Source organism: Vigna unguiculata, chromosome 11, assembly GCF_037176805.1.
Source record: "Vigna unguiculata cultivar grain cowpea cultivar isolate G323 ecotype 2 chromosome 11, ASM3717680v1, whole genome shotgun sequence".
Classification (NCBI taxonomy): domain Eukaryota; kingdom Viridiplantae; phylum Streptophyta; class Magnoliopsida; order Fabales; family Fabaceae; genus Vigna; species Vigna unguiculata.
Window position 1 is genome coordinate 38,054,034 of NC_140802.1, and position 12,392 is coordinate 38,066,425.

At 36.8% G+C, this 12,392-nt stretch overlaps 2 protein-coding genes across 2 annotated transcripts; one reads left to right on the plus strand and one right to left on the minus strand.

The window, feature by feature from the left end:
* Positions 1 to 354: 354 nt before the first annotated feature.
* LOC114169186 (uncharacterized) lies at positions 355 to 1,443 on the plus strand. Its single transcript, XM_028054225.2, has one exon. The coding sequence runs from the start codon at positions 514 to 516 to the stop codon at positions 1,180 to 1,182; it is 669 nt and encodes a 222-aa protein (XP_027910026.1). The 5' UTR covers positions 355 to 513; the 3' UTR covers positions 1,183 to 1,443.
* Positions 1,444 to 10,197: 8,754 nt separating this feature from the next.
* On the minus strand, positions 10,198 to 11,430 carry LOC146881887 (uncharacterized). Its single transcript, XM_085669386.1, has 2 exons — positions 11,059 to 11,430; positions 10,198 to 11,010 (listed from the first exon to the last, which is right to left on the minus strand). Exons 1-2 carry the CDS (start codon positions 11,428 to 11,430, stop codon positions 10,198 to 10,200), a joined length of 1,185 nt encoding a protein of 394 aa, XP_085525512.1.
* Positions 11,431 to 12,392: the final 962 nt, after the last annotated feature.

The window sequence follows — 12,392 nt, forward strand, 5'->3', positions numbered from 1 at the left end:
AAATTAGTCTAAATTTTTAAAAATTAATAATTTTAATTTTCACTTAAAATTAAAGAATGTAATTTTTGGTGAATGTAAGTGAGCCAAATGCATAATTTTTAAAGAAGCACTCATTTCGATAACCTAAAAGATGGATGCTATTGCCCTTTCATAAAGGTTTAAGTTTAAAAAAATATGAACACATTAACAAATAAGATCAATTGAAATGCACCATTTATTTAGCATATATTAGTTTACCTTTAATTAATACTAAATTGATAAGAATCAGAAGAAATTGTTATTTAGCTAATTAATTTCTCGTATATATCCTCGTACATTTATAGAAATGGTGCCATTACCTTAATCGCAAAACGCAATGCATGCGTAGCTTTGAGTCGTTGGAGACATTAATTTGTTCACACGCGGTTTTGTTCTCTACGCAGGATTCAACCGCCTAAGTTTTAGGCAAAATCCAATTCTTGATTTTGATTTTTGCCAACTTAATCCCAAAATTTTCAGCTCTATAAAGTCACGATGAAATCACAGTTTCTTCTCCGTTCACAAACACTGTTTTTACCTCAAAAGCAAGTTCTCAAACCCTATTACCCAGAAGCCATGGCCACCACTACAAGGGACCTCAAAATCCACCTTTCAAAAAGACAAAGAGGTCTCAGAATCTGTTTGTGCGTGTCCTCACTTGTGATCCTCGTTGCTGCGATCTTGATCTTGATCTTCACCATCTTCAAGCCCAAGGACCCTTCGGTGTTCGTCAACCCTGTTGACCTCGAAAACTTTCAAGTGCTCTCACCAAATTCTAGCGGTGCCCCTTTGAACTTGGTGATCACAATTCAGAACCCAAACTATGCAAGTTTCAAGAACAGAAATGGCAGTGGGTATCTCAAATACGGCGACACCATTATTGCAGAAATACCCTTAGAATCACGGTTATTCCCTGCAAGAAGCACCACGAATGTGAGCACCACTGCGAATATTCAGACAGAAAAATTGCTAAAAGATCCAAACTTTATGGTAGCTGTGGAAGGTGGGGCCTTCAATATGACATCAGAGGCAAAACTTTCTGGGAAAGTGAGGATGGCGAAGATTATAAGGTTGAAGGCGAAGGTTTATCTCTCTTGCACCATCTCTTTGAACATTTCTGCTTTTCAAACCGCTTCCACCTGCATCTCCAAACTCAAGCTATGATTCTTAGTTTCCAAAGGAACTTTGCATTGAGATCGTTTGTGATTGGTTTATGTTACCGACATGGATTGATTCTGATGCTTTATATATATATATTATATATATAGCTGCTGCAATCAAGTGAAAAACTCTTGGAATTCAGGAATGTATAGTAATTTTTAGGTGTGCTTCCACTTTGCAGCACATGAAAATTGTTGATTGATAGAGTGAACACATTCATATAAATAATAAATAATAATAATGCATTCCAATTAATTTATGTTATTGATGTGTTCTTATTATTATTATTCTGGGATTCTTTTGAGATGCTCATATATGTGACAGAGAAAAATAGAGCAGAAGCAGAAGTAGTAGTGACAATCACAGTGATGGTGATGGTGATATCTTTATTATTCATTATGCTCGTTTTAAATGTGACAGAAAATATAGAGCAGAAAGCTATAAGCACAAGTAGTGACAACACAGTGATCATATCTTTATTATTTATTATGCTTTCTTTATTCAATGCACACAATCTCTGGTGAAACAACTTTCCTCTGCAGAAAAAGAAAACACACAAAAAAATATTTGCATTTTTAATTATTAACTATTATATAATACTAGTAAGGGAATTATTTAATATATCTGTATTAATGTTTTCTTCTCTCAATTATTAAATGTTTAAGAGTTCACTAATATTTATTTTTGCAAAGTTTAATTTTAAATTTTTGAGTTTTAAGAAAATTAGGTGAGAAAGTCAATTATTTTGTCTCAATAAGGAAATTCGAATATGAGAGAGGTATTCATCTAAACAATTAATGTATTTGGAAAATTAAAAAATTCTGTTAAAAATAATTCAAATGTCATATATTTTAATTTTCTTGGTAGAATGGCTTGTCCAAACTCATGGTTAAGGAAGTAGTAACATTTTTTTCTCTTTGGAAAATGTTAGATTGAACTCTTTTTTGCAATCTTTTTAGACACAAAAAATACAACATAAATTAATATTTTAAATATATTATTTAAATTCATGTGAAGGCCCAATTTTATATTTTTTATTATTAATTTACATCTATAAAATATATTATTTAAATTAATATTATTTAGTTGTTTTTCTGTTTTCTCTTTCGATACTGATATTAATTCAAAATATTTTTACTATAATTTCTGCATTTTCTTTTATTCATTTAGATCGTTTATTTAATAAAGGAAAAAAATTGTAATTATTTATAAAGAAAAAACTAATTTTTTTTTCTATTTAATTAAAAATAACTTTTTTTAATTAAAGAAAAACTAGTGTTATTTTGCTTGTTAGAATTTGGGCCTGGCCCAATTTTAAATTTTTCTTTATTTCTAAGGGGTTTTTTTTTCTGCATCTCAAAAATTTCCTCTGCACCTCCAATTGTTTTTCAAATCTCAAAAAGATTCTTTGACTATTTAAGCAAAGTTACACAAATCATAACCTCAAAATTAATTCTGGATGTAAACTTTTGATGAAGAATACTTTTTGATGTCAAAATATATTATCGGAAATTGACTTCCAAACAATGGCTGATCTTGGTCAAAAAGTTTGAAGGAGCCAAAATAGTATCTCAAATTTTATATGTTTAATTATTATTATTAATATAACAAAAGTATATATAATTTAGTATTAAAATTCTTGTATATTTTTCCTTATAAAAATTATAATTTTGAAATTGTATTTGATATGAAACTCATTTTAAATTAATTTTTCTAATTTCATCTCTTTCCTTGTATATTTCCATTTTTGAGCACGTTTTTTTTAATAAGTTCTGAAAAATTAATATGAATTAATATGAAATTTTCCATTTTAATTCTTTGAATTTTAAGTAATGGTTCTCTAATTCAACAATTAAATTCCTAGTATCATGCTTAAAAATAAGTAAAAAAGTAAACTTGTATTATTTTTATCTTCAAAGATATATTTCCTTTTATCACTTCACAGAAAATGAATATATTATTCTATTTTTCATCAATATACCTATTTAAAAAAAATTAAGACTAAAAAATAATTTATCAAAATCTAATCAAAAATCAAGAGACATAATTACTAAAAGAAATATGATAATCAAGTCACATTTAAGAAATGGTTATGACAAAACATATAGTACACAACTTTTCTTTTTATATTCATAAAAAAAAAACTAAATATAAAATTAATATTTTCCTATCAATAAGAGAGAGTTGCCTTTTTTATCTTAAAAGATAATGAATGAGAACTAAGAGCAAAGAATGAATTTATATTCAATCTTCTATTTCTTTTATTAAAACAAAAAATAAAAAAAGAGATGTAAGAGTAATAAATGAATATAATACGTGAGAAATTTAAAATGGGAAAAAATAAACAAAATATCTTAATAAACTTTATTATTTTTTATTATATTTAATTTTTATTTTATTTATTAATATTAAATATTATATTTAAAAAAAATAGAAATCAATTCAATCTTTTTTAAATATTTAAAAATAAATAAAAACTTGGGTCATGCATCTTCGGACCTTCTAAAGTCTGTCGTTGTTTCCAATAAATAAATATATATATATATATATATATATATATAGATATTAAATATTATATTTAAAACAAAATAGAAATCAATTCAATTTTTTTAAATATTTAAAAATAAATAAAAACTAGGGTCATGTACTTCGAACCTTCTAAAGTCTGTCGTTGTTTCCAAAATATATATATATATATATATATATATATATATATATATATATATTCTCGTTCATATTTTTTAATTTAAAGTTTAACAGTTTTTAAATTTTATTATTTTTAGTTTAATTTATTTTTTAATATATTATATAAAAACAAAATTTTATATTTATAGTAATGTTTAATTTTATTTTTTAAACATATATTAAAAATACTTAAGATATAAATTAAATTAAAAATACTTAAACTTCAAATTAAAAATATATTAATTTGTTTAATTTTATTTATAATTTATGTTTTCTAAATTTTAAATTTATTTTTTCTTATTTATTTTTTATGTTTTCAAATTTCTTAATACATATTTAAAAATAAAATAAAAAATTAATTTAAATTATTTTTTAATTTTATGTATAATTAAAAAAATAAACTTACTTTAATATATTTTATTAAAAAATTAATAAAAGAAAAAATAAATATAATTAAAAAATAAATTTGAAATTTAAAAAAAATAAAAATGAATATATATATATATATATATATATATATATATATTTTGACATTTGAAAATCTAAATTTATCATTGGATATCGATATCTGGAAGTATTTCACATGAAATATTTTTAAGGAAAGTCAATATCAGAAAGTAATTTTGGGGTGTGATGTGCGTAGTATTTCTCAAATGGTTAAAAAAATATTTTTGAGTTTTAAAAAATTATTAGAGGTGGAGAATAAATCTTGGAGGTGCAGAAAGAATTTCCAATTTCTTATTCTCTTTGTCAAGATTTCTTTGTCCTTTTAAACTTTTTTTGCATAAAAAAAATTGATACCAATTATCCAAACTATTATGATTTGTTTACATATATTTAAAATCTTAATCAATTGGTTGTTTTATTAGGAATTTGACATATGAAAATGGAGTATTTTAAGATTTTGCAAAGGAGATGATGTCTTTTTATATGGATTTGACCTATATTTTATTGGTATTGAATTTTTCAGTGAATTTGAAAAACACATTAGTGAATGTGAATATGTAGTATATGTATTACCTTTTTATAAGATAATTATTTTTCATTTTTTCATTTTGTTTTTTTAAGTAATTGAATTCAAAAGCTTTGTTGTTTGAGTTAACCATGGATCTAAGTTCTATTTTAATAGGAATTTGCAAAATTCCAAGCACGTTTGATGAAAAAAATGGACTAAATTATCAAGTTAATATATATATTTTTTTGTTGCAAACTTTGTGAAGTCATTTGAATTCTTTTTGTTTGATACATTCTATCTTTCTTTAATTTCAACCTTTTTCTAAGTTTCTATTTGATTTATAATTAGGTTGATTTTATAATAGTATACGTCATAGAAAATAAAGGGGCCTAAATTATCTTAGATTTCTTCGTTCTAAGCTCAATGAATATTTCATTCTAAAGTAAAATAACAAACTCTTTCAATAATGAAATAAACTAATATAAAAATTTGTTAATTAAGATGCACAATATTAAGTATTAGAAGAATCAATTTAATTCTTACAACATGAGTTGTTAATTCGATGCTATATTTATTAAATTGTATTAAAGCAATCAAATGGTCCTGGAGATGACACATTCAACTATCTTAGAACTCTGTAGTTCACCTAATCGCATAAATAATACATTTTTAATGGAAAATATAAATTGTTAATATCTTAATTTTTTATAATTTTTATTGAAAAAATATTACTTTCGAGTTCGATCCGGTCCACCACGAGTTGGTGGATTAAATGTAACATCCAAAAACTGAATAACCTCAATTTAATAAAACATCACATACATGAATATTCAAAGAGTACGAGGTTTAGGGTATAAAGGTATGCAATACATCAAATATACCCAGGTTACAAGAAAAAAGGCTCCACACGGCCCAAACAGAAAGATGTTGGAAAGACAAATAATCATACTAGGTCTTGTTCAGACGAGAAAAGTCATAACTAATAAAAGTACTCCAGCAATGGGTCCCACAGTGGGCCCAATACCATCCAATCCATCAAGCTGCAGCATCCCTAATATCCTCACCACTCACCACTGCCAAGGGTTCTCACATCTGCTCACATCAACAAGGTTGATGATCATTGCAAAGGAAGAGACCACACATAACACACAAGCAAACGAAAGGGTAAGCTAGCGAATAAATCATCATATCAGACACTCAACATACCATTTCACATCCAAGCACACATAGCAGACACTCACATGTGAAGTATCCATCCATATAGAACCCTAAGATTTAACTATCCGGATACGTAACTGAGGTACCACCATGTGGCAATGGAATTATGTCTTACCAATGATGCGTCACCGCGAGGCCTTCACGGAATTATACCCTTCAGGAGGCACCACCACGTGGCCTTCGTGGAATTACGCTCTGGCCTTGAGGCACCACCACGACCCCCCGTGGAATTATGTCCTTTTGTCGAGGCACCACCAGGGACTTCCCTTAAGAGGGTCCATGGAATTATGTCCAATCGATGAGGCGCCACCAAGATCCCTCATTACAAGAGTCATGGAATTATTCCCTACTCATACTTTAAACATATTCCTCCCACCAATCAATAATTTCCCATAACATAAATATCATGTGTAATCCACAATTCATACCAGTCATGCTTTCCAATTCACACCCAATCAAATATCATGCCATTTCCATTTCATAAGTAACATATTAATCATGTTATCATCACGCAATCCTTCTAGTAAAGTAATTGGGGCAGATAAACAAGTCACACATCGGTGAACCACTTAATCATAACATCAAAAACTGCCCTCTGCCTCGCTTAAGCTAACAGAGCTCGCTCAGGCGAGGGGAACCCTCTCGCTCAGGCGAACCCCATCTCGCCTAGGCGAGGGCGCGACAAGGGGCCAGAGGGCTCTACGAGGTCTCGCTCAGGCGGGTCCCTTCTCGCCTAGGCGAGAGCACCCCTCGCTCAAAAAGAACACAAGTCGCCTAGGCGACAATTTGAGAGGAAAAGTCCTGGACGAGCCTCTGATAGTCTCGCTTAGGCGAGACTAGCTCGCTTGGGCGGGAAAACCAGCACCCACCACTGTTTTCGCATACAACAGCCAAAATCACAAACCAAAACATGCTTAAATCAATCCCAATCGGGCACAACGACCACCAACCAATACAGTCATGAAATAATCGACAAAACATCTGAAAAACACCAGTAATCGAGGGTCCTAGCTTCCCTTACCTATAATGAGCTAGCAAAATAACTTTGACACCTAAGCCCACCACTGCAGTAGCCCCACGAGCAGATTGAAGAGCTGAAGATAGTGGCACAGAGGGGAGATTAGGTTTACTACGGTGAACCCTAACATAGAACACGAAAATAACTTAGAGGAGGTTTAAGGTCATGGAACAAACTTACGTGCAGGAGCAACGAGGTTGAACTAACTTGAACGGAATGGAGGACCAAACCCTAGCAGAGACTACAGTAGCAGCTCAAGGGTGTGTGGAAATTTGTTTTACGCAAAAATGCCAGAATTAGGGTTTTGGATAGCTTTAGGTCAGTTTTTCTCTTATTAGGCCAACCCTTAGGCCCAAAGGTGAGGGACAGCCTTAAGAAGAAGGGCAGCACGAAAAATGGGTCTTATATTCTCCCAAACAAGAAAATTTTCGACCTCGAAAATGAAACTTACCTGGTAAACAAATGTGGATGCGATTTTCTCATGTCCTCCTTTAACTCCCAAGTCGAGTCACCCATCCTTCGATCCCAAATGACTTTAACAAGACTGACGGCCTTTCCTCGGCTTTCCTCAACCTTTCTATCCTCTAAAGCGATGAGTGGTACTTCCACCGTAAGATCCTCTCTGATCTGTATATCCTCAGCTTTCAATACATGGGCCAGATCGAACACATATTTCCTCAGCTGTGACACATGAAACACCGGATGAAGGTTTGCCAACTGAGGGGGCAAAGCTATCTCATACGCCACCGGTCCAATCCTCCTCGTGCTTTGATATGGGCCAAGGAATTTGGGAGAAAGTTTCCTCAAGCGGAGAGCCCTTCCCACACCAGTGGTTCGAGTCACCCTCAAGAACACATGATCGCCAGCTGCGAACTCCAAGGGTCTCCTCCTACGGTCTGCATAGGCCTTCTGCCTACTCTGAGAGGCTTGCACTCTGTTTCTCACCATCCTCACTTTCTCAATGGTCTACTCTAACAATTCTGATCCAACCAGTACCACTTCTCCGTCCTGGTACCAACAGAGAGGAGTCCTACACCTTCTGCCATAAAGAGCCTCGTATGGCGCTATGTCAATGCTCGCATGAAAGCTGTTGTTGTAGGTAAACTCGATCAAGGGCAACACCTCATCCCAAGTCCCCAGGTGATCCAATATACACGTCCGTAACAAGTCCTCAAGTGACTGAATGGTCCTCTCTGATTGGCCATCAGTTTGGGGATGGTAGGCCGAGCTCATATTCAACTTAGTCCCTAAAGCCTCCTGTAAGGTTTGCCAGAATCGGGAAGTAAATCATGGGTCTCTATCAGAAACTATGCTCAAAGGTACTCCATGCAACCTTACGATCTCCTTAATGTACAACTGGGCTAACTTGGCCATGGACATCCTCAAGTTCATCGCCAAGAAGTGGGCACTCTTGGTCAACCGATCCACTATCACCCAGATGGTGTCATGTCCTCTAAAAGTCCGTGGCAAATGGGTCATAAAGTCCATCGAGATGTTGTCTCATTTCCACACTGGTATCTCTAAAGGCTGTAGAATCCCACCGGGTCTCTGGTGCTCCACCTTCGCCTTCTGACAGGTCAGGCAGGCTGATACAAATAGGGCCACATCTTTCTTCATCCCTTGCCACCAGAAAGTCTCCTTGAGGTCCTGATACATCTTAGTCATGCCAGGATGCAAGCGAAGACGACTTTTGTGTCCTTCCTCCAGGATCAACTTCTTCACATCTGCATCATTAGGTACACAGATTCTACCATGAAATCTCAGTATACCATCATTACCCAAGGCAAAGTCTCTAGCCTCATCCGACCCAAGTTATTCTCTGACTCGGTTTAGACTGGCATCCAACAATTGCCCTCTCTGACTGAGTCCAAAAAGTTACTAGATATAGTAAGGGCACTACACCTAATGGACTCGGGCCCCAACTCCACCTGTAGTCTCATCCCTGAACTTTTCTAGCAGTTCCACCTCCCTTATCATGAGATGTGCCGTATGTACAATCTTCCTACTCAAGGCATCGACTACCACGTTTGCCTTCCCCGGGTGATACAATAGTTCGAAATCATAGTCTTTAAGGAACTCCATCCACATCCTTTGCCTCATGTTGAGCTCTTTCTGGTCAAACAGATACTTAAGGCTCTTATGACCGCTGAACACACGGAACTGAGCACCATAGAGATAGTGCCTCTAGATCTTCAAGGCAAATACTATAGTCGCCAAATCCAAGTCATGAGTGGGATAGTTGTGCTCATGCACCTTAAGTTGTCTCGAAGCATACGCCATAACCTTATTCTCTTGCATTAGTACGCAGCCGAGCCCAAGATGAGATGCGTCACAGTAGACTTCAAACGATTTCCCCACATCCGAAATTACCAATATAGGAGCACTCGTCAACCTTCTCTTTAGCTCCTTAAAGCTCTCCTCACACTTGTCCGTCCAAGTAAAAGGTTGGTCCTTCCGAGTAAGCAAGGTCATGGGCGTCACTATCTTAGAGAATCCCTCAATGAATCTCCTATAGTAGCCTGCTAACCCCACAAAACTCCTGATCTCTATGGCCGACTTAGGACTTTCCCACTTGACCACTACCTCGACCTTCGCTGGATCCACTGCAATCCCCTGGGCGGATATCACATGCCCCAAAAACTGAACCTCATCCATCCAGAACTCGCACTTGGACAACTTGACACACAGCTGCTTCTCTCTCAAAACACCAAGCATCAACCTCAGGTGTTCTGCATGCTCTACTGGAGTCCTGGAATAGATAAGGATGTCGTCTATGAAGACTTACGACAAACTTATCTAGGAAGGGTCGGAAAATCATGTTCATGTAGTCCATGAACACTGCCGGGGCATTAGTCACACCGAAAGGCATAACCACGTACTCGTAGTGCCCATACCGGGACCTGAAGGCCGTCTTCTGCACATCGTCAGCCTTCACCAATATCTGGTGGTATCCTGACCGTAGATCTATCTTTGAGAACACCGACGATCCATGCAATTGATCCATCAAGTCGTCGATTCTCGGGAGGGGATACTTATTCTTGATTGTCATCTTGTTTAGTTGCCTGTAGTCCACACACAGGTGCGAGTTCCCATCCTTCTTTTTCACCAACAGAACTGGTGCTCCCCAAGGCGAAGTGTTGGGTCAGATAAACTGCTTCGCCATCAACTCCTCAATCTGTTTCTTAAGTTTGACCAACTCTACCGGAGCCATGCGGTATGGAGCCATCGACACCGGACCCGTCCCTGGCATTAGATCGATAAAGAACTCCACCTCTTTGTGGGGAGGTAGCCCTGGCACCTTCTCGGGGAATACATCATCGAATTCCTGCACCACAGGTATAGCGGACTCTATCCTTCCTCCTTCCACCTCTAGATGCGTGAAGATCACAAAGCACTGCACACCACCTCGCAGTTCCTTCAAAACCCCTTGGGACGATAATAACTTAGGCTCCTCTGAGTCGGGGAATAACAATCTCTTCTCTCGACAGTCGATAAGGATGCGATTGGCAAAGAGCCAATCCATCCCCAAGATCACTTCTAACTCTTGCAGAGGTAGGAAAATCAGATTCACTTTGTACCTCCGTCCTTCTACCTCCACCAGACACCTAACGCACAAGGACGACGTCCTGACCAAACCCGATGCCGGAGTAGACACTACAAGTTCACACTGTAGTTCAAACACCGGCAGACCCAATTTTTTCACACATGCATCTGACACAAATGAGTGTGTCGCTCCAAAGTCATATAGCACACAACAAGCTTTCCCAGCTATCAAACAATGGCCTATAACAAGGTTACCTGAGCCTGCAGCCTCCGCTTCGGTCATGACGTACACTTTGTCGGTCGCCTGAGGCCTGTTGCCTTTGTGCCTCTGTTGGTTCTTTATAGGAGCCTGTACTAGAGGTCGTGTCACTGCTCTAGCAAGGGTGGGGCAATCCCTCCCAAAGTGGCCTTCCTTACCACAGTTGTTGCACTTCTTAAAGCCTGCAAGCTATGGACAAACATTCCTCTTGTGTGGTCCCCCACACTGGTAGCACTGAATCCTGCTCTGCTGGGGGGAAGACTCCCTAGACCCCTGAGACTGGAAATGGGGCCTAGTATAGGGCTTACTCCTCTGTTCATGCCTATGTCTGGACCCAGATGGTCCTACCACTCTCTGCGGGGATGGACACTGAGTTTCCACCTCTACCTTCATCTTCTCTATGACCCTTGCCTTCTCCACCAAGGCGGCAAAGTCTTTGATGGATAGCGGGACCACCATCAGACGAAGGTCTCTACGAAGGTCGTTCTCGAACTTCCTGCATCGCCACTCTTCATCCAGTGGCATGGTGTAGAAACGACAGAGATGCTTGAACTTTTCCGCATACTCAGTCATAGATCTGTTTCCCTATGTTAGCTGTAGAAACTCCACCTCTTTAGCATACTTAACGCTGTCGGGGAAGTACTCAGAGAGAAATTTTCTCCTAAAGACCTCCCAAGTAACTGCTTCTTGCCTCTCCTCCATCATGGACTTCATACAGACCCACCAGTGCTCAGCCTCACCTGTGAGCATATACACCGCGAATGTCAGTCTACTCTCCTCTGGGCACATCTTGGCATCAAATATCCTCTCCAAGTTCTTCAGCCACTGGTCTGCTGCGTCCGGACTGGTCTTGCCTCCAAACTTCACCGGGTGGTGTTTCAGAAAGTCCTCCAGGCTCCACTCCCTGACTGTAGGTCGTGGCTCCGAGCCAAAAGCAGGGGCAGCTACCTTGTTCTCCTCCAGCTGGCGGAGGGCCTCCATATGCTGTCTGTGAGCATCCTCAACAATCGCCCTAGCAGCCTCCATCTGCTGCATCATCAATTATTGTTGTTCAAGCGTTGTCGTCTATCGCTGCATGAAGATGCTTCATGTTGTTGCATCATTACCGTGCTTTGCTGTGTCATAGCAGCTACCATTGCCTCAATCGCCCTTGCGATGTCTGACACATCGCCCTGGGAAGATTGCAGAGTCCTACGAGATGGTGCCATAGTCCACTAACACACAGGAAATCATATGGTTAGGCTTGATAAGACAGGAATTAGCGAAGAATACTCAAAAAGATACAGAGAAAGCTAAGCGGACACCTAAGTCCACAGACCTAAGGATCGACTGCTCTGATACCATAAATGTAACATCCCAAAAACTGAATAACCTCAATTTAATAAAACATCACATACATGAATATTCAAAGAGTACGAGGTTTAAGGTATAAAGATATGCAATACATCAAATATACCCAGGTTACAAGAAAAAGGGCTCCACACGGCCCAAACAGAAAAATGCTGGAAAGACAAATAATCATACTAGGTCTTGTT